The 12233-nt window shown below is 42.6% G+C and overlaps 1 protein-coding gene across 3 annotated transcripts in view; it reads left to right on the top strand.

Annotated features, from left to right (window-relative positions):
• The window catches only part of LZTR1 (leucine zipper like post translational regulator 1), a 37089-nt gene that overhangs the window by 11935 nt on the left and 12921 nt on the right, over window positions 1-12233 (top strand). For 2 of the 3 annotated variants that reach the window (XM_082330208.1, XM_082330210.1), the window contains exons 10-12: window positions 4576-4728; window positions 10287-10397; window positions 11208-11300. In XM_082330208.1, coding sequence (XP_082186334.1) covers window positions 4576-4728; window positions 10287-10397; window positions 11208-11300 — 357 coding nt within the window. The remainder of the gene's footprint in view (window positions 1-4575; window positions 4729-10286; window positions 10398-11207; window positions 11301-12233) is intronic. The other variant, XM_082330209.1, reaches the window with a different exon arrangement.

The following is a 12233-nucleotide window of genomic DNA, read 5'->3' as shown; positions in this document are numbered from 1 at the left end:
TGTTAATAGTTTCCCTTACATTATCCCTGGAAACAATGACTTAAAACCTTTAGTCATTGTGTCTAGCTGAGGCAAGCTCCCTGTAATGTAAAAGGGCTGGAAGCGCTGATGATATTCTTGGCTCCCGAAGCTGACAGAGGGTCGTATCATTTAGTAACATAAATACACTACCCCCGTGTTTATCAGATAGATCTTCCAGTATAATATCTCACCATCTTGTGTTCACAAATCAAGGAGGTTATTCAGAGAAGAAATCTGAAAATGATTAAAGATTGGGAAACACAGTGACCAGCTGTGAAGCATAGTCTCTTTTAGGGAAGGTTTAGGAAATGAATTCTTCACTGCCCTACTTGGGGAACAGAGGCTTTTTAGCCTATTGGTAAAAGATAAAGCAAGATGCAGTGGCTTAACATTGAAACTAGAAATATTCAGGCTAAAAAAGGAAAGGAAATATAAGTTTACAAATTGTAAAGAATGAGGGTAATGATTCATTGGAACATTTTATCAGAGCTTTTTGGTAGATTATTCACTGCTACTAAACCAGAATTTGGTATTTTCTAAAAAGAAAGTTTTCTTAAAAGAAAGGTTCCATTTCAGAACTACTACAACGAAGTCTTGTAGGTTGTTTTATGCAGGAAGTCAGATTAAGATCCCCAAAGTACTATTATGGTAATTTGATTTTTGAATACACACCGCGGTGCCAAAAAGAAGCAAATGGCTGGTCACTTGATTTTTGTCATCTGTTGTTAGATTTCAGTATATGATCCTTTGAGACACGTTCATTGGATTTGGCAATACTTGCTCTTTAAACTGTGCCTAATCCTCTCTGATGAGTTATACATTAACACTACTTTTTAAATTTGCAACTGATATATTAAAATTATTTTAAAGGAAAGAGAGTTTACTATTACTACAGTAATCTGTAAATAAGTTACAGATTGTCTTATATTCTGACTTTTGCAGTGATAACAGCACGTGTTTGAATGTCACTGTTAAAGAATTAACCTCCCTGTTTCCACGCTGTATTCTCCAGTGAATGTCAAATGGACAAAATCTCATCTTCAGTGTAGAGCAGAACATCAAATGATGTCCACTGTCCCGTCCCCTGTTACTTGCCGCAACCAGAACTGCAAAATCTCTGGAAGAGCTGATAGCACAAGCTTACTCGTATTTATGACTTTGCTTTTGTATCTAGTGATCTATCCTGTGCTGTCGGTTTTTTCATCACGGTCTTCAACTTTCTATCCTCCACCACAGTCCATGACAACCCCTCTTCTGTGTTAACTACTTTGTATGAGGAAGTGGTACTTACTGAGGTGATCCTCTGCTTTACACCTCTGGTAAACTATAATAGGTGAATTTATATTGGCAGTGCAGTTACAATGATCTCAGTAATTGCAGACAATGTTTTCGACTTGTTAACAGTAGCGCAGTGTTGAAGATTTCATGAGAAGTCTCTACCACTGGAAGTCTTTAAGAACAGGCTAGATGAACCTCTCTCAGGAATGCAATAGATACTGTTGATGCTGCTTGGGGCAGAGGAATGGAGATAGCCTCTAATGAGGTCCCTTCCAGGTATCTGTGACAGATTTTTAATTCCTTCTCTTCTTGTGTGGTACAATCAGGAAAATAAGGCAGGGAAAAGGAACAGCTAAATTTCCATCTTAGACATAAATTAAATTTCCACCATAGCAGAAGCCAAGCTGGGCTTTCAGACCTAGAGTATATTAAAGAATAGGAGGAAGTCCTGGAGTCACAAAAGCAGGTAGGTTGGAAAGGACCTCCAGAGGTCTCGAGTCTATCCTCGTGCTCAAAGCAGGTCTGGTTAGGGCAGGTTGCTCAGGGTCTTGTCCAGTCCATTTCTGCGTATCTCTAAGGACAGAGATCCAACAGCCTCTCCTGGCTTCTCTTCCAGTGTTTGTCCACTATCACAGTAAAGGCTATCTTCCCTTCGTACCGAATCAAAATTTCCCGTGCTCTAACACATGTCTGTTGCCTCCTGTCTTTCCACTGGGCACCTCTCAGAAGAGTGGCTCTGTCTTCTCTCCACTCCTCCTGTAGGTAGTTGCAGACAGTAAGACATCTCCTTTGCCGTTTCTTCTCTCATGCATCATGTGCTCCAGGCCCTGATCATCTTGGTAGCCCTCCACTGGAATTGTTCCGGTAGGTCAATGCCTTTCTTGCACTGGGGAGCCCAAAATTGGCAGAGTACTACACATGTGGTCTTACAAGTGCTGAACAGAGGAGGAAAAATCCCTTCCCTCCTCCTACTGGCTACACGCTCGCTGATACAGCTGAGGATGCTGTTGGCCTTACTGCGGGATAACGCTGACTCCTGTTCAGCTTTGTTGTCCACCAGGACTCCCAGGTTTTTATCTTAAGAGCTGCTTTCTAGACAGCCAGTCCCCAGCCTGTATCACTGCAAGGAATTACTCTGTCCTGGGGGCAGGACTTTGCATTTGCTGAGGCTGGACTTCATGAGGTGCCCATCAGCTCATTTTTCCAGCCTAGATAAATCCTTTTGAATAGCAGCCTCCAGCATTTCAACGGCTCCAGACAATTTGGCATCAACCACGGACTTGCTCAGAACGCAGTGCCCTCCTCTAATGTGTGAAGCCGTTCAGCGTTTTGTAGGAGGTGATCAGGTTAGTCAGGAAAAATTTACCCTTGGTAAACCCTTGCTGACTGTTCCCAGTCACCTCCTTCCTGTGGTGGAAGTAGCTTCCAGGAGGATTTGCTCCATAACCTTCTCGGGATGGAGGTGCGGTTGACTGGCCTACGGTTAGCTGGGTGCTGCTCCTTAGAGGTGAAAGAAGCCTTTGCCCAGGCTGTGTTCCAGGTTCATATCATGTCAGATTTTTAAAAGTAATAGGTGCTTCGTGCATTATAAACAGCACTGTGTTTACTCGCAGGTACCTGCAACCGTAAGCTAGGCTAGATGAGTCCATTGCCATAATCTGAAAGGAATCACGTCTAAGGACAGGCATAATAAAGCCCTTCAGCATTTGCCTTCTCCTTCTTTGTTCGTTTACAGAGCTCTGTCCCTTGAAGTTCACTCTAAAATGGCTCTGTTCCAATTTTGTCTGAAGAGCATATAGATTTTCTGCTCCCAGCATGTGAAAACATTTTAAATCCTTAAACCTCCTTGAACCTAACGAATATCCAAAGCTCTGTCTGCCCATCTGCTTGACAGTTTTATGCTGTTGCCTGGTATGATAATGTGGTAGCATCTCTTGAGTATAAACAGCTACGAGTAGTGACATCTCATTTGGACCTGTTCGAGCTTATGGTTTTCTTCCAGTTAGAGGAAAAACAGATATTTTTTTTAACGTTTTAGTTCATGTTGGTTCACCAGGTTTGTTTGTTGATGGCTTTAGGTCTTTTTATTTCATTTTGTCTTCAGAGTTTTTAACGGTATTGGAGGATAGAGAGGCTCATCAATGTTCCTAGATTGTGGGATGAGATCTGAGCGTATCTTCAGTGGCTTTGGAGCTCAGTGCAACGATCATACCTTCTCATTCATATGTGAGGGTGAGGAGGGTTAAAATTCACACAATTCTAAATTTATTCTGTAAATATAAGAAGGATTCTGAGAAGCTGAGAGAATGAGAAAGAAGAGCCTTGAAACAACTGCAGCAGATTTGATTTTAGCTATTTCCTGATATTGCACGTGGTGTTGAAATTTCAATCTGAAAAAGCACTGAAAACACGTTAGAAATGCTTTGAGAAATGACGAAGAGGTAAAAGATAAACACTGAAAACACCACAAGTAGTCACAGCCTGCAATAATATATTCTAATATATAATATGTATAAGGTTACTATATTCTTCTCAGCCAGGAGAATGAATCTCACTACAAGAAAGCTACGTTTTTGTAACCGACCCAGCTCTCTTGACAGAGGCGCAGAAGGGTTGCATCTGGACCGCGAGCAGGGCCAGTAACGCTGGGCCCTTGAGGAGCGCACGGCGCTCTGGTGGAGCGGCAGCGGCCGCGTTAGCTCTGTGCGCGCTGCCGGTCGTCGCGCCGCGGCGTAACCTGTCAGCCGTAGAAAACGTTTTACTTCCTCGTCTTTCAAACGTGTTTGTCAGCTTTGACGTAAAGTACGGGTTGTCTCTTTTGTGGTGATCCATCTGCCCTGTTCTTTCATCAAGCCAAAATGTGGGAAGTCTGTCTCAGGCTGTGGGAATAGCTGACGGATATTGCCTCTCTGCCATCTTTGTTCATGATCTGCATTCTCCTTACTTGCAGTAAACAAACCCTTCAGCTTCTCGTGAAGAACCATGGGAGGAAGAGGGCGGACAAAAGGCAATTAATGCTTAAGATTTTCATTGGGGTGTACCTCTGTCATTGCAAAAACCAAGAAGACTACACAACTAATTTGTTAAATTGTTCAGCCACGGTGCTGGGCCCCAAACAAGACCATGGTGCTTTCTCTGGGCTGCTTCTGAATGTGTTGGATACACGGGCTCGATCTTTTGGAGCTTCAGCCGTAGGGGGACTCTTGCTTCGTGTCCAGTCTCTCCTGCCTCCCATCTATACTTTTACACGCTGTTGTTTTTAAATCTTGTAACCAGGTGTCCCACCCAGAAGTGGCTGAGAGAGTATCTGCCCCAGAAGAAGTGTCCTCCTTGCCCTCGGAAGAACGTGGTTTAAAAAAATCTCGGGATGTATTTGGTTTAGATTTCGGCATAACAACAGTTAAACAACCACCCACAGCAGACTCGGAGGTAAATAAAGAAACACTTGGAAGTGAAAAAGACTTCAAAAATGCAAATTAAATTTATTCCAGGAGAGAGAAATAAATTCCAGCCTTGTATATACTTTTTCTCCTCCACTCCTTTTTTCTCTCTTTGAAAGTTATCTTAAGCCATTTCAATTTAAACTGTAATCTAAGAACTATTTAAGCCCTGACTCTGCACATGCGAGTTCTAAATTGCATATAGAAGAGTAGTATTGAGCCCTGAGTGGAAACTATTCATTTGATTTAATTTTACTTTTACATTGATTCAACTTAATTTATTAAAGACTTCAAGTGAAGCTGAATGTATTCCTGGTGAGGTTAAAATTTAAATCAATGAGTTTATGTAGGGGTTTGCACGGGTTTAACTAAGTTTATTTTCAAGTATGTGGAGTCAGCCCCAGAGATGATGCTCGGGGCTGTAATCTCAACTATTTGAATGATTGCTAGGTGCCCTAGCACAGGGAGAATCAACACTAACGCACAGCTTTGTAAGTCAAATCAGAACCCTGATGAGCATCACAGGACAAACTCAATTTGTGCTGTCTAGACAGGATAAGGAGTGAATGTTGAGCACAAGAAATGGGAAAAAAAAAAAAAAGACTTCTGAAATACTTGAAAATGATGGCTCGAATCATGCCGGCGGTGTGGAAGGGTATACTGCAAGGGAAGCAAAGGTGACTGATGAGATCTGCTTTTGAAAGCAAAGATTCCAGCTTGAAAAGAGCCTCAGATTGCAAATCTCATTAACCTTAAATAGGGAGAACACTTCAACAGATGGAACGGGGCAGTGCATCTTGGAGAGGAGTGCCAGCCCAGATCATCCGAGGTGTCAGGATTGACTCTAAAATTCTTTTTGTCAGGCACTGCTGATAGAGTAAGGAGATCACCTTGATTGGGAGATAAGTGTAGGCTCTAGAGCTGACAAATACATTCAGACTGGCGGTTCATCTTAGTCTGTGATTTTTATCATTGTTGTACGCACTGGCAGTGAGAAGGTTGACAGCCCTTTGGGTTCACACGCAACCATCTGGAGTTGTGCCAGCAGAAACCCTTACTGAAATTACAGTAATTGCAAATCAGAAGTACAGTTTTGCACAGATTATCTTACCTGCCGGACTCAAGTTATGTTTGCCCAGTGCTGGTTTTAGGTAGCAGTTGTTATTATACCAGGAGGACTTTACTGGTAGGTATACTTTATCATTGAGCGTACCTGATGCAGGCCTGGCTCTGTGGTGTAATGGCTGTTTATCACTGTCATCCTGAGTGCAATTCTCACCTTGTTATCTGGGATGTTTACACCAAGGTACATCAGGGAAGGGTTGCCATCATCTGAAGAGAAGTGAAGGCGTGGGAGGAAGCATCTGGTGGACAACAGGATCGGGAGAACTGTTGTTCTCCCCTTGTGAAAACAGTCCATCTCAGCTACCTCTACACAAACACAAGTGGCTTAGGAGACAGGAGGAATTAAAAGGTCATGTACAGCTGCGGAGCTGTGACCCTGTTGGACATGGTGAGGTAGCCCACACGACCAGAAAGGCAGGCTGGGAAGGTGAAGAGGAGGGGTTGTGCTCCATGCGAAGGAGTGCCTGGAGCTTTGCCTTGGGATGGGTGGTGAGCCGGTTGGGAGCTAGTGGGTAAGGATCGAGGGACAGACCAACACGGATGACACTGGAAACATTTTAGCTTCAAGTGAAACAATAAGCAGCAGGAAGAGAGAGCTGACTTAGAGCAATTTAGAACATGGCTAAGTCTAATGGAGTTTCATGGGGCTGCAAAGGGATGATGGTCTTACTACTGGCAGGACTTTGGAACTTGAGGAGGTGAAACACCAGGAAAAAAGAGGGCGGGAGGACATCAGAAGAAAACTGTCCAAAGAAACCACTGACAGATTCATAGGATAAAGTGTGTGTTTGTTACCTGGCAGCATTTAAGCAGAAATCTGCACTTCTCCATATCGGCTTCAGAGCCCCAGCAGCCGGACTTAGAATGCCGAAAGTACCAGAATAACCTTAAAATTTTAAGCAGCTGAAAGATATCCTGCAGACTGTGCACATGCTGTTAGTCTACTCTAGTCTGTCTTTATGATCTCAGAAGATTAATACAATTTCTTTGAGCCTTTTTGCCAGCTGTAAAATGAGGCTGACCAATGCATTCCTGTGTCACAAGCAGGATGTGGCACAGTTGGTTAGACTGCTTGTAAAGGACAGAAAATAGGATAAACGTGTTATATTGCAAAACAAAGGCTTAGTTTCACATTCGCTCTGCGCTGGCTTTGTTCCTCTGAATGCAGGAGTTCCTACTGTAACCGTGGCTTGCAGTGTTGTGAGCAGGGAGTCGCAAGTGGTAGACCTGTTGTCTAAGGTAGTTCTAATAAACTGCAGCAGGCAATAATCCTTCCCTTGTGCAGATGGATGGGGTACCAATATGCGGATCCTCGGGAGAGTTCATAGGAAAGCTGTAAGAGCAATCAGCAAGTATCACCCCATTGAAAAGCTGAAGGAGCTGGAGATGCGTGGTGGGTAGGACGAGAGTTAATGTGATTAATGCTTAAATTGCAGCAAGGAAGATTCAGCCCAAGTACTAGGAATAGCTGGAATAGGAAGAAACATGCACCTTTTTCTACCTGCACAACTATTTGTAGCAGAGTGCTTGTGTGTTGGAAATCAGGGTTTCTGTACTCTCTTTCAGTCTCTTACTGGGGAATGTGATCCAGTGGCTGCAATCCTGTAGTGCTCGATACTGGCCTTTCGGGTTTTAGACAGGTTTTTTTCAATGACAGCGATTCAAATCAGATTTGACGGCATGCACTAGTACACAGGAGATTATTTCATATCTGTTCGATATAAACTGTACCTGGGTTGAGCATATTCAGCAGCTGGATTTGGCATCTTGGAAGGTCTCCCAACAAAAAATTCAAGATTTGGCAGGGTTTGGCATCTGGCATTGGTGGATGAGGAACATGGAGCCCAGCATCTCTCTCCGCCTGTTTATGCTCCTGAGCTCTATTAACCTTTTAATTTTTTTGCCCTGAATATTTTCTTCCTGAGGACTGAGCTCCCTTGGTTCGCACTGGGCCAGATTTTTTCTCTGGCCAAGGCCTTGGTCCTGGGAGGGCAGGGTGGTGGTGTCCTCGCAGGTGGCGTCGGCATCTCACCGCCTGGCAGGGTTGCTGTCACCGTCTGAGGGTTTGTGCTGGCTTGAATTCTGCTGTTCTGGTTCAGCAAAACAAATACCCTGAAACCCTCAGCTGCACAATGTTTTGATGAACTGTATATGGCCTTCCTTTTTCTGGGCTATCCTGCCATATTTTACATTTCTTTACATGTATTTAAAAAGTAGGGTTGTTTGATTGCTTAAGTTACTAGTAAGTGGCAAAGCTCTGGTTCCTTGACCACTCTGGTACCAACGATTACAAATTAAAAATCATCGTTACAACGTTCCTTACGGATCGTTTGAGTTAAACAGAATGTGACTAGCAAGTATGGTGTTACTTGGTTAAATATTCAGATGATTCATGTTTCCTTTCTGGCACCAATTGTGAAAATGCTGTAAGTTTTTTGGGTTGAAAAAACTGTGGTTGTTAAATACAATGGCTGCTTTTTAAAAGCAACTACTAGAGAATATTGAGAATTATGATTTCCATTAAAAGCAAAGCTAAAGTATTATTTATTTAAAAAAAAAAAAAGGCAGGGGAAAATGACCTGAATAAGTATAAGCCAGGTGGCCTGCATTTGATCTCTGACAGAATAGGGGTTTTTTGTTGTTTTTGGATGGAGAGTCAGTTGTAAGAAAGGTATTATAATACAGCTAATATCAGCTCATCTAGTAGCGTGGAAATAGGTCTTGGCAAGCCAACTTCGTATTTTGGGATGAGGTTGGCGGTCCAGTTGATAAAGGTCACTGATGTATTTTTAAACTGCTATAATATGTTTGATTTTTTCAGTCAGTACATCTTATTTAATTAATGAGATTACTACTAAGAATGAATAGAGGCCATATAAAATAGATTATATTTGACAGTAATCTCATCCTCTTTTGGAAGGGTATCAATCAGGGGCCCAGCAGGAATGTACTAATAGATCAATATTCTTCCATAATCTTCCCATCACAGTATTTATTAGCACCAAGTTTAAAGTTTCTTTGATAAAGTGCCCATAAAGTCTGCCGGAGACAGAAGGTATCTTGTTTATCCAGAGGAATCTGGATTGCTTGTCGAACTGGCACAGATGAACATGCATTTTAAGGTGACCAAATCTGTGGTTTGGACATCTGAGAAAATAAAAAATCAACCAGGTCCTAGTTACTGCAAACTACTGCTGTAGTTTGAAGAAAAGAAAAAGTCATGGAAAGTCTGGTGAGTAACAAGCTAAATAAGACCGTTGTGTGATGCTGTGGTAAAAGGGATAATTCGGTGGTAATGAAAAACGCCAGTCAGCATGGTTTCCTGGAAAATATGTCTCTCCAGATAAACATAATCTTGTTTCGTGTCTGAGTTTACTTGAGTGGTGTCTATGAATGTGTACGAGAAGAGAAGATTTCTTGTACCAGAGGGCTTTTTATTTTGTAGGCAAAGATTTAATGAGATTTGCTGCCTGGAAGACAAAACAAGCCTGATCAAACTAGAAAAAAAAAAATGAAGTTACTATCACCACTTGAAGACTTTATGTGAGAGATCTCAGCAAGATGTGCTAATTTGATCGGATACCTTTTGTGTGACCTCAGAAGAAATGAGTGCGAATGATGTGGTCTGTCCCGTGCAGGAGGGTCACTGCGGCTTTGACTTGCGGTGGCTCCTTCCTGCTTCGAAAATCATCCGATTTTGCAATTCCAAGGTGGAGCGTGTGTTGCATGGGACAGCGCGATCCCTCAGTCCTATAAATAGCTGGGGCTTCGTGCAGCGTGGGGTGGCTTTATTTTCTGTGGACCTGGCATGACGGAGAAAAGAGACTTGACTCCGCGGTGCCAGCTCTGCAAACGTCTCCAACGTTGGGCTTCTGCGCAGAATCTGGCATGGCCGGGGGGCTCCTTAGCCAGATGGTGCAGCCCCAGCGAGCTGTGGGGAAGGCACGCGTTTACAAGCCTGGGGTTCGGTGTCCTACTGGGATAGATGATCATTTGCCTTTCAAATTCCTGACAATATTCAGAATAAGCTCTGAGTTTGTATAGTGATCGCATTTGCAGAATCTGTTTATTTCTAAAAGTGCGTTTTGGTTTTCTATGTAAAACTGAGCTTCGAGTCCGAGTTCGATCAACGATAGACTTTGTAACTCTCATGATGTGTAGAGCCCTGTGTACGTACCGTTCTGATTAGAAGGTGCAATGAATAAGTGTTTTTAAATGTGACTGGAAAGTACGTTCTAGATACGCTAGGAAACAATCCTAAAATATGATAAATTTCAGTCTTACGATGCGTTTGTGTTGCTTCAGACTACGTTGATTTTTCCCTTCTCACTGTTGATCTGTTGCAGGCCCGTTTTCTTGGGAGAAAAAGAAAAAGATGGTTTTATTTATTCCCTCACCTATTTTGTCCTTTTCTTTCCCTAGTTGCCCAGCGGGAGACTCTTCCACGCTGCAGCTGTGATCTCAGATGCTATGTACATCTTTGGTGGCACAGTGGACAATAACATTAGAAGTGGAGAAATGTACAGGTTCCAGGTAATTCACTGATAAGCGTACTCAGACACCCACGCCAATTCTGCGTGAATCCTTCTGGCCGTCTCCGGACGTGCAGAGTTTCTGGTTTGGCTCGCTGTGAGCTTGATGGCTTTCGTTTCGCATTCTTCCTGCAGGAAGCCTTTGCGTTTCAGATTCAGCTGCCAAAGATTAATGTATATCTTTAAAATCTTTTGAGATATGTTATCTGGGCAGACATTTTGGTAAGGCCAAGCTCCCCAGTGCCTTCTAAAGTCCTAACAGAGATCGTGACAACTTATTTTGACCAATTATTGGAGAGTGTATCAGACAGGATTTGCCAGGATGTTTAACTGAAAATTGGCTGTTCCTCTTCACGTTCTGTCAGGTTTAGCGTTCATGGGTTGGAGCATTTTGTACTGAAGTTTTATCTGCATGCAGCACTCCCACTCCCACCCCCCCGTAACTGTGGGAATTTTAAATTTCAAGATACTCACACCAGCTCAAATCCCCCCTAAACTCACGTTTATTTTTGTTGCGTGGGACCCTCAGGCAAGTCCTGAGAGCAGGTAAGACTCTGAGCCACCAACTCCTGAAATCTGCAAGTAGTGATGAGAGCCATTTCTTGCATGTTAAGCTGCGTTATCTTCATTACCCTCACCATAGAGGAAGCCCTTGCATGTGTTGGGTTTGGTTGTTTTTTTCTACTTTATATACTACGTTGAGGTCAAGTTAATAAGAAAATCCAGTGATAGTATATGTAACTGCAGGGCTTTTGGCTATAGCCATTTGAAATGAATTCTGTCTTCTGTGGGTTTTTATTTTTTTTTTTAGTTTTCTTGTTACCCTAAATGCACTCTACATGAAGATTATGGAAGGCTGTGGGAAAACAGGCAGTTCAGTGACTTGGAGTTTGTTTTGGGAGAGGTGAGTAGAATTTATTGAAAAGGTGCCAACGGGGGCGTTACTGCGTGCGCAGCATGTTTGCTGGGAAAAAGCAAATTGTACGATGATTGTGCCAGAAACCCTGGGAATGAAGTTTTAAGAGCAGTGTCACTGGTGAGAATGATGTCTGTCTGGTTTAGTAGGTTCCACTAATCCAGATAAATTTATAAAGCTGCAAAGGAGAAGAAACTTTTAAATGGAGAAGATCTGTGGATCACTGAGATGTAACCTGAATTTACCAGAGCACCTTTTATATAGTTGCAGTATGAAAACGGTACTAACGACCTCTGTACGCCGAGGTCCCAGCTGTCTCCTGGGAAAAGCCGGTCAGTGGTTTGCAGATCCATGTACCATTTCAAGAGCCATTTTTAAGTACTGAAATAAAATAGAATGAGAAAAAGCAGCACAGGGGAGTGATTCTCTAGTAATGAGAACAACTATAACATTTTAAAAAGAATATGTTTTCTGAAAAAAAAAATCAGAAATTTGAACTTACCTGCATTCCTTTTGCAAAAAAAAAAAGTTAGAAAAGACTTTGCAGCGATCAGATAACAGATCCTCAACAACAGATGAGGTAGATTATGAAGAACAAACATACTGTTGTTTTGAAAAGAGAAAATGAAACCGAAAATCAGATGCAACAATAAGAGGCAATATCTGCGACACTGAACCTGCCCAACAGCTTCCACTCAGTGAACGTAACAAAGACTCTTTCCAAATGGTGTTTGCCATTAGCCTTTAGGGAAAATAGGTGTTGAATTTCATGGGGATGTGCAGAGCAGATGCAAGGCGGCCTTTGATTCAGACTTAAACTGAATGTGTAGTAACCTGGAGTTCAGGCCAGGTTTCTATGGCTTCTGCCATCTGCCGCCACCATGTGATTTTGGAATAAAAGTTTAACATGTGTCACTCCTT

Source organism: Platalea leucorodia (assembly GCF_965183815.1).
Source record: "Platalea leucorodia genome assembly, chromosome: 19".
Lineage (NCBI taxonomy): Eukaryota > Metazoa > Chordata > Aves > Pelecaniformes > Threskiornithidae > Platalea > Platalea leucorodia.
This window is presented reverse-complemented; position numbering and strand designations above follow the sequence as displayed.